This window comes from Marmota monax, unplaced genomic scaffold (assembly GCF_021218885.2).
Source record: "Marmota monax isolate L192 unplaced genomic scaffold, Marmota_monax_Labrador192_F-V1.1 WCK01_AAM20220418_F8-fsc00204, whole genome shotgun sequence".
NCBI classification, from domain to species: Eukaryota; Metazoa; Chordata; class Mammalia; order Rodentia; family Sciuridae; genus Marmota; species Marmota monax.
Window position 1 is genome coordinate 2,673,037 of NW_026695247.1, and position 16,843 is coordinate 2,689,879.

General features: G+C 52.0%; 1 protein-coding gene across 2 annotated transcripts in view; it reads left to right on the forward strand.

The window, feature by feature from the left end:
- Nucleotides 1-16,843, forward strand: part of Sh3rf3 (SH3 domain containing ring finger 3) — a 340,679-nt gene that overhangs the window by 240,498 nt on the left and 83,338 nt on the right. For both annotated transcript variants that reach the window (XM_046420254.2, XM_046420255.2), the window contains exon 4: nt 3,678-4,043. In XM_046420254.2, the coding sequence (XP_046276210.1) occupies nt 3,678-4,043 (366 nt within the window). The remainder of the gene's footprint in view (nt 1-3,677; nt 4,044-16,843) is intronic.

Consider the following 16,843-nt stretch of genomic DNA (forward strand, 5'->3'; position numbering starts at 1 on the left):
CAGAGGGCACCCATAGAGGGAGACTCTGTGGTGGGTACCTCCTGTCCTGGTGCTAGTGAGAGTTCTCATGAGAAGTGAATGAACTCATCGAGACTTAACATGTCATTGATACCGTTTCGCTGCCTCATATGGAAGTTGAAAACGTCTCCTGTTTCCATTAAAAGAAAAACATCAACAGTGAGTTTTTGGGATTGTGTGGGCTACAGCTGAGCGTGAGCAAGCCTGTGTGGGCTGGAGGTGCCCACTGGACAAACACGTCCACATGCAGGTTGAGCAGCAGAGCCCTGTTGTTTCCGGAGGAGCCTGTCCCGTGGAATCTCGGGAGACATCATCTACCTCCCACACCTGCCCCTCAGAGCCAGCCGTGAGTAGCCACGCACAGAACATTCTGGCTGTGAAGGGAGGTGAGGGGGAAGCCTCCTCTGACATGCTCCCCCTCTCTCAGGACTCTTGGGCCACTGGGCCGTATACCCGCTGCCTGGTGCGGCAGGACTGGAGTTGCCATGCTAAGGCAAAAGAACAGCCTTTGGGCTTCCCGGAGGGTGCGGCCTGTTGGCAGTGTGGTTCTCTGCCAACTTGGAATGTGACAAAGCGGACAACCATGGCAGCTCCCAACAGAGCCCGTGCAGGAGCTGCTGCTGTGGGCAGCTGCTAGTGGACGGGGGTATCCTGCACCTGCAGGCCCAGGAGCGCCATCTGAGGGGAGATGCACCAGGATCACCAGGTGCAGCCCATCTTTGCAATGTGATAATGGAAATGTGTCAGGAAGACAAGTGCCGCAGTCTGGCTGGGCACAATCAGGAGCCACTTGTCAAAAGAAACTAACTTTATTTTTAGAACCACACACGCCAAACAAAACAGCCTCTCAGGAAAAACCCTCAGAGCCTCAACTGCCACCACCGGCTTTCCACAAGCCTCTCTCTCCCACACAAGCTTCTCTCCACCTCCCACAATCCTCCTGCTCTTGAGGCCGATTGGCTGGGTCACGTGGGCGGAGCCAAAAAAGTCCCCCAATGAGCAGCTCCGTGGTCTGAAAGGGCAGGGAAACAGCCCAATGAGCATCACCACAGAGGAGCTAATCAGCTAGATGTTGCTGGGGCCGCTGTGAGCCAATCATCAGCCAGCAGCTGGAAGTTTGCTGGCAGCTGGAAGTTTGCTGGGGCCCCTTCGGCTGTGGCTCTCAACAGTAATGGAAATGGGGGCAGCCCAGAGCCTGAGCTGGTCTGGTGGCAGCAGGAACAGCCAGCCAGGCTGCACAGGTGATTGCTTGCCCGCCTGCCAGGGAGAGCGCCAGTGAGCCAGGCCCTGTGGGGAGAACTATCCCTTCTCTAGGTGCTGCCAGGGAGTAGCTCCTGCCAAGAGAGACCTGGAGCTTCCTTTCACTCTGTTAAACAGACTGAGGGGATTTTTCCTAGGCCAAGTCTGACATCAGACTCTGCCCCCAGGGCGAGTGAGACCCTGGGGGGGGGATGCACCTGGCCTCTCGCCCCATTAGAGGACTTCGCAAAGAAGAGGGTACCACATATACAAGATGCCACAGCTCCACCTGCCCAGCAGGCCAGAGGAGTGGCATGGCTCCTGCTGGTGACCTGGGGTCCGCAACTGGGTCCATACTGGCCTCCACTTCCTGTTTGATCTTTCCCCACTTTGTGACTTTCCTGGACTCCTTGCCCCTCTCTCGCCTCTGAATTCCAGACTCTGCTGGGCCCTGTTTTCCCCACAAAGGCCTCCAGCTGCCCTCAGCAGCCTTCTTGCAATGTCTGAAAAGCCACTGGACAGGAACCACCCCACCTTCTTGCTCTCTGCAGAGCATCTGTGGTAGTGCCCACAGTCACGGTGCCCAGGAAATATGTGGGTCCCGAGCCCCAAATGGTACCCTGAAAGACGAGCTCTGCCAGCCCTGCTGGAGCCCAGAATATCTGAGAAGAAAGCAGAGAGGGGTCCAGAGCTCCCTGATATGTAACTCTGTGTTCCTGGAGGTCGGTCACCCCAAGGGCCAGCTGGCATTTACTTAGCCTCTTCGACTGCTTCTGAAAAGGTGCTGGAGAAAGAATGGAATCTCACAATCATCTACCTAGCACTGTGGCATTTGCTTAACCTGCCTTGTGGCGATAATCCCAAATAGATCTTAGCATCACTTTCTCCTCCTGGACACCTTGTACTCGCAATGCATAGTTCTCTGTCTTTTTTTTTTCTTTCTTTCTTTTAAATCACAGTAAAATCCCCTGTTAGATAGGAACTTAGACTGAGCCAAATACAGACTAAGAAGATCGGGGCCCTGTCAGGCATCTTAAGTGAAAAGCACCCTCCAGGTGGAGGAGTCAGGGGACAGTATTGATCCTAGATGGTGAGTGTGTCAGCTTCTTCACCGCTGTGACCCAAATTATCTGACTAGGGTACACCCCCAGGGACCCGCTTCATCCAGCTACTTCCCACCTGCCTACAGTTACCATTTGGTTAGTCCGCTCAGGCAAGGATGAACCGATTAGGTCACAGCTCTCACCATAGAATCGCTTCGCCTCTGAACATGCCTGCATTGACAAAAGAGCTTTGGGAGGACACCTCATATCCAGACCATAACAGTGAGCTGACCCATCACCTAACCCAAGGCTGTACCCGATGCCCACACAGCTGGGTCAGCTAGTGACTGACAGGGCCACCAGTGGGTGTGTGAGGCAACCCACTCAGGTGCCACCCAGGTGGCACAGCCCAGAAAGAGAGGCCTGGCCTAGCCCACCTGGAGTATTCATTCCCAGTAATTATAGGCTACTCATAGTCTCCAACTGTCATCCTACATTTCCAGATATGTCCCACTCAAAATAAGACTTTCGTCAAAGGCAAGCTCCACTGTGAATCCACGCTGCTATATGGTAGGTTGGGTGGGGGGCCACGGGAAGGAGTGGTATCCTGAATCCTTGCCGAATCCATCCAGGGAAATAGATCTCTGAATCCTCTTGGGTTACAATTCAGGTCAGTGTCTGGTTCGTGACAGTCGTGTCAATTGGAGGTCATCACTGGAAAGGGCTTCCATAGCTCACCCTAAGCAGAGCAGGCTTTGAGCCACCATTAGTCACACCATTAGAAAGTGTGTGTGACCACAGGCTTGAGTTCTCCAGAGGTGTAGGGCAGGCAGGAACCCATGGTCATTGTGAATGCAGGGCCCGCGGGGTCTCAGTGAGGTGGGCCTGCCTTTCTTCTCTGACCTCTTCTCCTTCTATCTCTGCATTGCTGCATGTAGTGGCCTGCAAATGTCAATTGAAAAGGTTGGGATCACGGAGGTGCCTGGCCCCTGTGAAACTCCCCCACCCCATGTCTGAGGAGCCACCTGCCCTCTATCTTGGCTCCCTGGGCCTTTGGGCTGCTCTGGAAACCTTTTTAGTAAACCTACCAATGTGGGCACAGGGGTGTAGCTCAGAGATAGAATACTTGCCTATCTTGCACAGCCTCTGGGTTCGGCCCCCAGCCCCACTCAATAAATAAATAACCCACAGATGTCACTCCTGCCTCTTTCTGTTTTTCCTGCACCACTCGGGCCAAAAGATGCTGTGAGAAAGATTTGACCCTTGTGAACACATCCTTGGTTTGTAAGGGAACGCGACTGGGAGAGCACACAAAAGCCTGACGTGGCATGTGACAGCTGTTTACTAAAGCCCGTTCTGTTCTCTCCTCTTACTCAGCTCAACGACTCAGCCAAGCAGCTCATTGAGATGGACAAGCCGTGCCCCACTGCTGCTGCCGCCACCGCATCCGGCTGTGACTCTCCCTTGCTCTCTGATCCTGGCGCAGGGGCCAGCATGGCCCCGGGCCCCACTCTAAGCAGCTCAGGGGCGGTTAGTGCCTTTCAGCGGCGTGTGGACGGCAAGAAGAATGCCAAGAAACGCCACTCCTTCACCGCACTCAGTGTGACGCACAAGTCCTCGCAGGCTGCTAGCCACAGGCATTCCATGGAAATCAGCGCTCCGGTTCTGATCAGCTCCAGCGACCCCCGCGCTGCAGCCAGGATCGGGGAGCTCGCTCATCTGTCATGCGCTGCACCCACCCAGGTAATGTCCCAGAGCCCAGGGCCAGCCCACGAAGGTTCTCGGGGTCTCCATCCTCACCTTTGAGCCAAGCAGCTCATTTCTGAACTAGCATGAAGGAAGCAACCCTGGAACTGCCCTTGGGGGTAACTGGGGCTCCCTCTTCACTGCCTGCCACGAGTCACCTCCAAGAATCTTATAAATGTGTGCCTGGTACCCTCTGTGTGTTTCAAGGACACCGTGTTGGAGTAGCGGCCACTCAGGAGAAAGTTCCTCCCATCTCACTGGCATTCAGAGTGAATGGCTCTGTCCTGGGGAAAGCCGTGGCTTAGTCCTGGGATGTTCTGAGCATCTCTGTAGGGCTGGCTGATGTCCCTTTCGGCAGAGAAAGGGCCAGAGCTCAGAACCAGAATCAACTGTGCTGTTGAGTACTTTCATGAGTGTTATTTCTACAGATGCCTTTTATCTTTGGACGTGACATTGATTGTGTTTTCCACAGTTTCTTTGTAGATTTAAGTAACCAAAGCAAGATGTTTAAAGAATAGAAAGGAAGTGGTTATCTGTAGGTCTGGAAAAACTGGTCACAGTGGCGAGCAGAAATTGGGCAAGTTTCTCCCTTATGAATGCACAGATCAAGTACAGGAAGGGGGGGCTCTCCCAGCCCTGGCAGGGACGGCTCTGCAGCCACACTGCTGAACTGTCACCCTTTCACATGAGAGACCGGGGAACAGGCAGATGTGCCCACTGGGGTGTGGTCTCCTCCCTCCAAATCCAGCCTTCTCCATGACCGTGTACCTTTGTACAGGTTGAACGTGGGAGTGCCCATTTCTCCTTGTTCTGCATCTTCTCACCTTGAGGTCCGTCTGCAAGCCTCTCTCCATGTTTCCATCAGTGCCCCCCCCTGATTGCCCTGGACATGTCTCGGAACAAGTTGTCAATTTATGTCCCAAACTAGAGAAAACACCAGTAAGCAACTGGCTAGGGAAGGACCATCTTTTTCAAGATTACAGTTAACTCCGTTAACTTTACACAGAGAATTGTCTTTTTAAAAAATTTAAATACTTGAGCTTCTGCAGAATTGCAGTTTGGTTCAGATGTGCCACATTAATCTGAATGTGCCACTTACACACACGGCACACACACAGACACTCATACAAACACCATGTATACACACACCTGTGTACAGCACAGCTTCACATATCCACTGGCGACAAGATATGCATATACACATACTTGCACAAACATACAAATGCACTCATGCTGCACACACACACAACTACGTAGAGGGGGGTACAATTTCCCTAGCATTCACACAAAAATGCTGGTTCTCACTCAAGGTTGGGGCCAGGGTCTGGAATGTGCCGTTGTGTCTGGAGGTTCACTGGCCACTGCTTGCCTGCTTCTTAGCCCTCACAGCTTCCCACTGCTGGGAAACTCCCAGCATCTACACCTTGGACTCTGTGTTCCCCAGGAAATAATCCTTAGAGTTTGTTGGTGCTATTACGGTTTGGATATGAGGTGTCCCTCAAAAGCTTCTGGATTAATGCAAGGCTGATTGGAGGTGAAATGATTGGATTGTGAGACTGCAACCTAACCACTCCATCTTATCTTGAATGGACTTAATGGGTTGTAGCTGTAGGCAGGTGGGGCATGGTTGGAGGAGGTGGGTCACTGGGGGTGTCCTCTGGAAGGGTTCATCTTCTCTGAGACCCCTTCCCCTTTCTCTTTCCTTCCTGGCCACTGTGAGCAGAGCAGCACCCCTCTTCCTTCCCCTTCTGCCATGATGTTCTGCCTCATCTTGGGCCAAAAGCAATGAAGTTGGACAACCATGGACAGAACCTCTGAAACCGTGGGCCAAAATAAGCATTTCCCTCTCTAAGTTGTTCTTTTCAGGTAGTTTGTTCACAGTGATGAAGAGCTGGTACGGGTACATTTTCTATAAGGGGGTAGGTGCAATCTGATCTGGACCCTAACCCTGCCCTCTGACCTCGGCTAAACTCTTAGAGCTGTTCTGTAAGGGGCGCGGAGGCTCAGTGGTCAACACTGCCCTGCTCCTTGGAGCATGCATACCCAGAGGGTAAAGGCAGAAATCAGTGGTTTCCAGCAGGGTCTTGCTTGGTTTTGCTCCAATGTCCTGGAGATGCTGAGTAAGAGGCCCCAGCAAGGCGTGGGTGGTATTGTCATGGCGGTACTAAGACTAGATGGAGTTCGCACTCTGTTAGCCACCACGACCATTAGCTGCAGCAGTTCTGGTCCAGAGCGCTGGTCTCTCCCTGGTAACCTGGGCAGCTGCTGATGACACAGACAATTGAAATCTCTGTTCTATGACACACTCAGTTCAGATGGCAGTTGCAGCAGCGGGGCTGACAGAAGTACTTACGGAGGGGAGTGGGGCGCAGGATCGCTGTCCTGTGCTCCACCTGGGGAGCTCTTTTCTCGCCTTCCTCACTTTTCTCACCCCCACTGCAGTTGGGGACCCCTACCAATAAAAGGGAGGAGGGAAGGGAGAGAGTCAGGAGAGAGGAGTCTTGTTCCTGATCCAAAGGTGGTCCTGGAGCCTCCAGGCAGCGCCAGCCCACAGCCCTACAGCTCGTGGGTGAGGGGTCTAAGGATCACCCCCTCAGTGCTCCCTGGGAATTCTGAAGAAGGAGCCCAGCAGGGCTTTTTGACAGACTTTAGTGGAGCTGCTGCCAAGTCTCTGTGGGATGGGAGCATCTTTACAGGCACTTTTCCTTAGACCCCAGAGTCGCGGTCTCAGCACAGATAGGTGCAGGATCCCCTTTTCTCTCTGGCCTCTCATCCTCACTTGCACTTGGCCCCCCTGTTGCCGAGGCCCCTGTGTTAATACAGCAGAGGGCCCCTTTCCCAGGGCTTGTACTCTGGTGTCTGCTGTAGAGCACCCATGGGAAAGGAAGGAAATTTTTTTTTTCAACTTGTGCACCGTCTTATTCCATAGGGGTCTGAACCAGCTGATTTTTCTGGGTCTGGGATCCCAGGATCCTTTCTTCAGCAGTTTGACTTTTACTGAAGGTCATGAGCAGGCTGTGGACTGTCATTTAGGTCACTCTAAAGGATGAGAGATCCAACAAAGTAGTCACAGCCTGTCTCCCTGTCCTAATTTAGTGGAGCTATTGAGAACGGAAAAGGGCACCCCCGCAGGTGTGGCTGAGGGTGAACTCCTCCTGAGGCTGAAGGGTCCTTCCATGGTCTGGCTGTGCCCAGACACCAAACTCTCCAGATCTGCCCTCTGCTCTGTGCTGTCTTCCTGGTTCCTGTCACTTTCCTGGTCCCATGACTCTGATCAGGAAGTCCCTTGGCCTGAGGACTCATCCAAAGTGGCCAAGGCCAACCAGACCCAGGTCCCACTGCGGCCACAGTAGATTTTTTTTCTCCCCACCATGCTGGATGTGCCCTTTGAGAGGAGCCCCAGCCAGTATTCTGTGGTTAGTGGATGAGACTTGGGCTTAGCCATCAGTGGCCTGACGAAATCAGTATCATTGTTTGTGTTCTCCCACAAGCAGAGGCCTCCTGTGGGGCAGCACCGGCATCATGGGCATGGGCCAGGGTAGGGAGAGAAGGAGGGCTTGCTGCCCCAGGCTCCTCCATGCCCACAGGCACAGGGTGATGCTGAGGGTCACAGCAGCAGGCCCTGCCCCTCATGGGCCCCTTGAGACCCACTCTGTCCATTCAGGCTGTGACATAGAACATCTTGACTGATTGATGAATCCTTGGCCCCTGTGGGCCAGGGGGTGGGGTGACAGGCATGTGAGGTCAGTGAGGATGCTCATCTGGAACCCACGCTGACCCACAGGCATGTGCAGTCTTCAACCTGCCCACCCAGCTCCTCTTGAGCCATGAGGATCACAGGGTTTGTAGGATATTGTGTCAAGTGTCCCAGTGTGGGTTTTTTTTTTTTGAGAGAGAGAGGGGCGTTATGGTTTAGATATGGTGTCCCCCAAAGCTCACATGAGAGACAATGCAAGAAGGTTCAGAGAAGAAATGAGTGGGTGACAAGAGCCTTAATCCAACCAATGAATTAATCCCCTGATAGGGATTAAGTGACTGGTAACTGAAGTGGTGGGGTGCAGGGGGAGGAGTGGGGACTGGGGGCGTGGCTTCGGGTTATATATTTTTATCTGGAAAGGGGAGACTTCTCTCTCTCCTTCTGATCATGCTATGGGCTGCTTCCCTCCACCACACTCTGCCACCAGGATATTCAGCCTCACCTCAAGCTCCGAGGAATGGAGCCAGCCTTCTATGGACCGACTTCTGAAACTGTGGGCCCTTAAATAAACTCTTCCTCCTCTACAATTGTTCTGGTCAGATCCTTTAGTCACAGCAGCGAAATTAGCTGACTAAAACGGGGGGTGCAGCTGTTGTCACATGGATACTGAGCTCTTATTGAACACTGCGCTGGGTTCTGTAGGAAGGTGTACACAGCATGCCATCTGCCCCAGAAGCCTGGCCAGCTGGGAGTGGAAAAGGGACCACTCACTGGGCCCCATGCTAAGTCTCCTCTCGTGGTGAGGCTGGCTTCAGCAGAGGCCCATGGGCAAAATGGGCTCTGCCAGGGCACGTGCCTCGTAGGACGTGGTGCTGCTGGAGGAAGCTGTGTGTGCAGACAGACGTACATCAGAAAGAGCAGCCCAAACAGGCACCAGCTGTGGTGCCCTTTAATTGGCTTGATTCTAAATTCCTGTGTCCGAAGGTGAGTTAAATGCAGACCAGATCCACACCTTCATGGAGCCTCCGTGGAAGCTGATGCCCAGTCTGGGTGGGTGGGCAGAGATCAGGGCAAGGGTCCCAGCTGGCTGAGTCTTCACTCAGCTCTTCGGTGCACCTGACGTGTTTCACTTGCTCTCTCTCTTTTGTGTTGCCTGACAATGGAAAGGAAGAGCGGGGCCTGTGGATTCTCCAGAGGAGACTAGAGGCCATTCCCCGTGTCCCTGCTTCTCAGGCAAGTGCTCTGGGTACTGTGAAGCCTGAGGGTGCACAGCTGTCCAGCTGCTGGTCTCCCTAATGGCTGGCCAGGGTCAGGTCTGCGGTTTGTTCCTCTAGCCACACGACCTGATAACTCCTTCCCTGATCTCACACCCTCTGTCTTGGCTTCTCGTCACTCTCAGCTCCCGCCATGTGCCCTGGTGGCTCACCTGGCCACGCAGTGAACCAGTAGGTTTAATCCTTCCATCTTAGAGATGAGGAAGCCGAGGCCCAGCGCCTGGGGGTCGACTGAGTGCTGAGCTTCTGGCCAGCCTCCCTGCCTTCCTGGCCCACTCGGGCTGTCAGGAGTGGTCGGGACAAGCCAGGATGTCCCTTAACCCTTCATATCCTCTCCTCTCAAGTGCCCAGGGCTGACTCGGGGCATAGAGACCTTGCAGGAGATTGCAGAGGAGGTCTGCAGGGAGCAGTGCTCCATAAGGTCACTCTTCTCTCCCCTTCTCGCTCTCCTTGAGGCAGAAACCTGACTCAGTACAGTGCAGAGCAGGGCCCTGGACTGGAGCTCAGGTTCCTCTCTGGCTGTGTCCCCTGGGAGAGTTGCTGAGCTTCTCTGAACCTATCAGCTGGTAGTTAAGAGCCAATATTTTCAGTACCTGCCACCCTGGCAAAGCACCTGACCTCATCTTCTGGAGCCGCAGTTGTCTTGTCTCTAAAGTGACACAGCCGCTGTGCCTCCCCCAGTGTGGTCTGATGTGAGGTGAGGAGACACGAGGTACCCCTCCCTGGTGTGTGTGCGTGTCGAATGATGGCCGCAGCAACTTTGCTTGATGCTTAGGAAGTCGGAGTGAATCACCAGCCTGAGGTTCCAGAGAGAACTTTTAGGGCTTCAGAGCCTCATGTATTTAAGTCATTTCTCTCTTCTCCTGTATTCCTTCTCTGGGTAGATGCTGTGCTGGACCCTGGAGGCTCTGTAGGGTGGTGGTTAAAGGAGTGTGTGTGGGGCTGAGGATGATATATCGTCTCCAGTGTCCTCAGCCAAGACCCTGCATCTTCCCAAGCTCAGTCTCTTTGCCTGGCCTTCCCTCCTGAATCTCCCTGCAGGAAAGTGGATCTTTGGAGCTGCCCAGGTGATCTTGGAAGCCCTTGACACTCAGTCCCAGGTTGCCTTCCAGGCCCACCATCCCTCACCAAGACCTGGGCAAGTCACTCCTTCCCACCAACCCTCATCTCTTCTCGCTGTCCCTTGACTTGACTATTCTGCCCACCTCACACACACACTACACGCACGCACACACACACACACACACACACACACACACTTCCTGCTCACTCTTTGTGGCCCTCTGAAATGTTCATTTCTTCTCTGCAGCCTTCCGTGGCTCCCTGTCATCTTTCCACCAACCAGACAGATTCTTTAGCTGTCTCCATGTCCACCACAGAAACTGATTTGTGTGTAGGGCTGTCCCTGTCCTTAGGTTTCTGGGTGCCTCAGGGCAGAAACTGGGTCCCATTTGCCTGTGTACCATACCTGACCCATCGGTAGCAGTTTTCTTCTCGGGTGGGCCATGTGACCTCTGACCTGGGTCAGCAGCATTGTACCATGAATGGTCTTACATTTAAAATAACATGACGCCTGCTGGGCTCCGTGGCCTTCCCCACAAGGACAGCTCCCATCACTACCAGCTCCTTGAAGGCTCCAGATCACTTCAAGAACTTGAGAGGGCACAGCTGTGAGGTGTCTTGCTGAGTGCTCCCAAGGGGCACAGGGTCAGGCCGAGCCTCAGATGGCTGTCCTGCTCACATTTATACCCCAAAGAATTTTTTTTCTCCCTGCTCTTTGGAGAGGTCAGAGGGCCAGCTCATCTCCTTGTGAATAATGGAGTCGCAATCACGTGTCCTGGGGGAACTTTCCCCTGGGGGAAGAAGGATGTCATGGAGAAGGAGAGGGGGAGAGTAGCTATTGGGGCTGACTCCATAAGTACAAATTCAGATATTTGCTTATCAAAGTTATTGAATCAAATTGGGAAATGATTGCAAGTCATGTGACAGCCGGAGACATGTTCTGAGAAATGCATTGCAAGTTGATTTTTGTCATACTGCAAACAGAAAGAGTACTTACAGAAACCTAGAGGGTGGGTCGCTCACTCAGTAGGGCTTCTCGATGTGATCAGGAGACAGTAAACACAAGAGGCCTGAGGTTGCTGCCGGTGTAGCACAGCATGCTGTTTTACAGTCTTTTTTTTCCTTTTCTTTTAAGAAGAAGGAGTATACTCTAAAATAACGATAAAGATACATATAGAAAATGTGAACACACAATTGCCAGTACTACAGAAAAGTAAATACATAAACCAGTCATTTACTATCATTAACAGGTATTATGTTCTGTACACATATGTGTATGTGCTCTGCTTTTATACCATTGGCAGCCTAGTAGGTGTGTTTATACCAGTGTCCCCACAGACACATGGGGAATGCCTGTGGTTATGATATCTCTAAATGTCAGGAATGTTTTTAGATCCTTTATCATTTTATGTGACCATCATCCTATATGCAGTACATCATTGACCAAAACATCAGTATGCACTGCATGACTGTACTTACATTTTAGAGGAATCTCCTCATAAACCAAATCAGAAATCAAACAAGTAGTCACCAAACTAGTGAAGGAACCTCAATGGACCCAGTTCACAATGGAGCACTCTGCATCAGTCAGCATTAGCTGGTGATGCCATGTAACAAACATTCTCTCACTCTTGGAGACATAAAGCAACAGGCTCATTTCCTATTCACACTTGGGTGAATCACAGGCAGCTCAGGGCCTAGCTCTATAGTGTCCTCATACCAGGACACTGCCAAATGCCCACAGGCCAAGTGGCCTACTGCCTGTTTCAATAAATCAAAGTTCCTTCAGGATGCAGACACGCCCACCCCTTTGCCTAACATCTATAGCTGTTTTTAGGCCACTGCAGAGGTTCTGAGTAGCCGTGACAGAGATGGTATGACCCACAAGGTATTTATTATGGGACCCTTTGCAGGAAAAAGTTGCTGACCCCTGATGCAGGATGTCTCCAGGGACTGGGCAGGGCCGAAAGGTGGCAACAATGCAGTGGCCTCCATGACTTTCACTTCTGCTCACGTTTCACTAGGCAAAGCCAGTCTCACGCACCTGCCCCCCTTGAAGGGTGTGGCAATGCAGAGTCTAATGAAGCTTCACGGAGGAGAACCCAAGTCCTGGTTACCAGAGGCCAGAACACTGCTTCCCAGGGTCCCATCTCTATCTCTAAATCTTTATGCTGAACACAGAGGTTAGGCAAAGCTGTTTGCAGAAAATGACGTACCTGAGGGATGAGGTGACACTTGTGAACAGTCCAGGCCGGTGCTGATCTGATGGCTGTCCTTGGACTGTCCGTGTGGTAAGTGCTGGTTCTGCAGGACTGACAACCTGCATAGGTAAAGGTCCCCAATAAGCCCCAGCATGTGGGCTGACAAAGGCCCACTCCTGCGCAGCCAAGGTGCAGACTCCTTCACTCAGCCTCGCCCACCTCTCAGCTGCTGAGGGCCTGATGGCCCACAGATCAATCCCATGAAAGCAACCCCTTGAGATGGGGGAAATGCCCTTTGAAATTGGTGGAAGGGGAGGTGTTTGGAATTCAGCTGGGAGAACATCAAAAGAACATTTCTCGAGTGTCTCCGTGTCTGAGAAATAAATTAGGAGAGCTCTGCTTGGAAGCTCCTGGGCATCTTTAAAAATGCATCGCCAACCTGCCATTTTCTGCAGGTGCAGCTCCCCTTGCTGTCTGGGTCTTATCTGTGCCGTGGGATGGGTGGACAGGATGCTCCGAGTGGGAGGAAGTGCTTGGGAAAGAGCCGAAGAAAATGACAAGCTTGGCTGCCCCGGGCCTGGCGTTCGGAGGCTGTTTTGTCTCAGTTGCTTACTGGCTTTGCAGCCTGCTGGTTCTGCACCCACCTGCAGAGCACGAGCTGTGGCATGACCGAGCACCAGGGCTTATTTTCTTTAAATCATTTTTAGAAAGTTATGAATTTAATTATATGCTTTATAAGGAAGCATGAAAAACCAAACCAAAAAGAAAAAAAATTACCAAGTGAGCTCAGGTGAACACAAGAAATCCCATGGTGAAGATTTCACCCCCAAATGATTGTTTTTTCCCTACAAATCTGGAAGTAGCTGTGCCTGCATGACTTAGCCTGGAAGTGGGGACAGAGACTGCTTTGGCTGCCCAAGACTGAGCATCCTGATTCTATTTTTTTCTTAATTTTTATTTTTACATGTAGATGGACAGAATGCCTCCCTCCCTCCCTCCCTCCCTCCCTCCCTCCCTTTCTTTCTTTCTATGGTGCTGAGGATCAAACCCTGTGCCTCACACTTGCTAGGCAAGCGCTCTACCACTGAGCCACAGCCCCAACCCCCTGATTCTACTTTTGTTGAGTTCCAAACTTTTCACGCACGACATTAGGTGCTGATGGCATTTAATTTTTTTTTTTTTTTCTGCTTGGTGAGATAGGAGCCATATCTGCAGGTTTCTGCCTATGCCTTGGGGTCCTCCACTGGCCGACAAGGGAAGGACACCATCAAGGGAGGTGTCCCCTTGGCAGGGGTGAGCGCCCGGGAGCACCTGCTGGCCCACCTCCTGGCTGCTTGGTTCTTTCCCTGCACCCGGTGGCAGATAGATACAGGGGGGTGATTGTCATGGGTCCCTATCCTCTTAGGGCCACCCAGTCCCCCTGGAGATGAGAACAGAATCTATGCCACAGAGGGTGGAAGGTAGGAAGGACCATAGATCAGCACACAGAAAATGGGAAGAAACCAAGTCACAAGAGACACCAAGTGTCACCGAGGTTGGCTTCCTCCAGGATTGTCCAGATCTGGGGGCTCAGGTGCAAAGGTGCACGTGGTTCTTGGAGGATGAGGAACTTAAGAACCTTCCCCACATCACTGGCTCCCCTGGCTGCTTCACCCTTCTCTTCTCTCTCTTCCCGGAGTTTACTCTGATTTCTTCCGTGCTGAGCTCTGGACCACCTGTCTCCCCATCTTGTGGCAGCATCTGGAGGCAGGGTGTAGTGGGTGGGGGGCAGGAGTCCCAGCTGCCTCCCCTGACCCCATGCACCCCCTGAACTCTCATGCCCAGGCTGCGTGAGCCACGGTGTTCCCTCTGTCATCCTGGTATTGCCGATCCACAAGACCAGCCTACGAGCTGCTCTGAGCAGAGCATGTTTCTCCAGCATGCAGACCACAGAGAAGTAGGTGGCTAGTGTGGTTCACACTGAATTAGAGTTGAACTCAGTCCATTCCTTCTGCATCCTCTCCCAGTATAGGAGAGGCTCCGTTTGTTGCCGAGGGTTTCCCCTCAAACTTGTGATCCTGCCTCAGTCTCTCAAGTCTCCTCCTTCTTTGGTTTATCTTCCTTAATGATGTCATGGGGTGACTTGTCAAGCTATTGGCCACAGCTGTGGTTTGTTGGTCCAAAATATTTTCCGGTAAGTTGGCAGCAGAATCTGGTGTTTCATGCTCTCGTGATAGACTCTTGCAGCAGAGGTTGGCAAATATTTTGTGGTATAGGACCAGATGGTAAATATTTTAGATTTGGGGAGTAATGTGGGCTTTGTCACAACTCTAGATCTCTGCTCTTGCAAGGTCAAAACAGCTGGAGGCCATGTAAATGGGTAGATGTGTCTGGCTGCCAATAAAACTTCATTCACAAAAACGGAAGCGGGGGCAGGGACTCTGGGCCAGATATGTGATTGAGTTTGTTGGTCTCGGAGCCAGACAATCCAGTCAGCAGCTGGGCTGCTCCAGCATATAATAATAATTCAGAAGCAAACCTAGAGTGCCTGGGGTGGGGGCAGAGAGGGTGGCCAACAGTCGTGGAGGTAAATTTAGCCTCCACCTCAGGTGGTGAGTGAAGGGCAGAAGTTATGTGGGCAAAAGGCCAGCCAGTCTCCTCCCCCGGGCAGTTCTCTTGTTGGGTTGGGCTCCTGGGCCTCTGCCCTGCCCCCTGGCCCTCTGGCTACACAAGCTGCTCACCGTTCTTTGCAGAACTAAGCAGAGGAACCAGGCCATAAATGTTTTATTCTAAAGTTTTCTTTGGGAGGCAAGTTCATAAGGGTCTGATTTACACTGTGCGTAATGGAATGGTAGCGAGTGATGAATAAAACATGCTCGTTCACTACTCCTCGGGGTGATGACAGTGTTTTCTGGACTCATATTAAAAATTAAAATGAGGAGATGTTTCTTCTCAGGGTCTTCGCCTGTGCCAATATGGAAGAGAGTAGCTGTGAGCCCCTGTGCCGCCTGCCAACCCACAACCCCCCGCCACACACACATTTTTCTCTCTTATTAATCCCAACAGCAAATAATATGGCCTGGTTCCCTGCAACTACTTAGGGGCCCATTAAACTGTAGCAAGGGGCCTCTAGTGTTGGTAACAACCTGACGATTTAGAATCGGGGAACCGCAGCAAGGCAGCTAGAAGCTGATGCCCAGCAACTGGGGAGGCTGTGATTTCTTTGAGCACGTCACTATCACAAAGGATAGCCCAGTTCTTACTGACCAGCGGCTCCAAGGCGTGCATGTCCACTCGGCTGGGCAGCTTCTTCCTCTGGGAGAGAAAGAGGTGTAGGAGCTAGGGTCTTCCCTGGCTTCAGAGCATGGCACAGTCGTGTCAAGTTCTGGCCCCTGAGCCACCTATGCGGAGCTCTGTTGTATTGGAGGACGCCATGCAGCATTAGCAGGCTCCTGAGCACATTTTCTTTTTATTGCTGGCACTATGGTGAACTCCATCTGATGAAGGCATCCTCACTGACCCATGACCCTGCCAGCTGATGCTGCAGGGTCCCTCCCAGTTGATTCTGGGCTCCTGTTAAATGCTCTTGACCTGTATTTTTAGACATCAGACCTAAAGGGATTGCTGAATTATTGTTCTGTGGAATCAGTGAATCTGAGAATCAAGCCACCTGCCTGGTTGGCCGGCTCTCCAAAATTTATGGGTTGACCCTCAAGTGGAATCCTGATACGTGACCCTTTTGGAGTCTTTCACAAATAATATGATGCAGACCTACTTTATTAGTCAATGTTCTTTCCTGCAAAAGGGCAGATGGGCACAGCTCTGTGGTGAACAGGGCTGGACTTGGCTTTGAAATTAAAGAAGAGATTTCCACCAGCTGATCTCAGAGCCAAGATGGATGTCTGTCCCAGGGCAGCATCCCCCAGTGTGTTTATTCCAAAGCAATCAAAGCCCCTCCTCTTTTCTTATTTTTAATCATTGCCTGACTTCCTCACTTTTGCCCTAAATGCAGAGAATCATGTAAAATGAAGCCATTGAAAATCTAAGCAGAATCAGAGAGGCCATTGCAGTAAAGAGGAAGCTGGCCCGTGACAGGGACCTAGGTAGCTCTGTGGAATGTGGTCAGAGTTGGAAGGTAAGGACCCTGACATCTGGTATCAAAGTTGATCTCAAACTGGACTTCTCTCTCATATAATATGCTACTGTGACAGTCATAAATATCCCAGGAGAAGTTGTTCATTTGGGATGTGGAAGTGAATTAGGGCAGTACTCTATAGCATGCAAGAGGGGCAGTAGGGTGCTGGTCATTTGGGATCCCTATGCTATGCCCTTTACAGTCAGTTTCTAATCGGAATCATTTTGACCCTGCAATTCCTGCTGGGGTCAGCTGCACCTGGCTGGCTTGCAGGCCACTGAGCAGCCCCCACAATCCTGGCAGTCATGCTCCATGTATAGAGGTCTGGGGTCCCCACTAGGCCATAGCTCAGCTGGTGAGTGAGAGGGTTCCCCAGCCCCTGCTCCCATCCTGGCATCTATGTTGACAAAGATGAGGATCTGATTCAGAGGAGGACCCAACTCCATCTG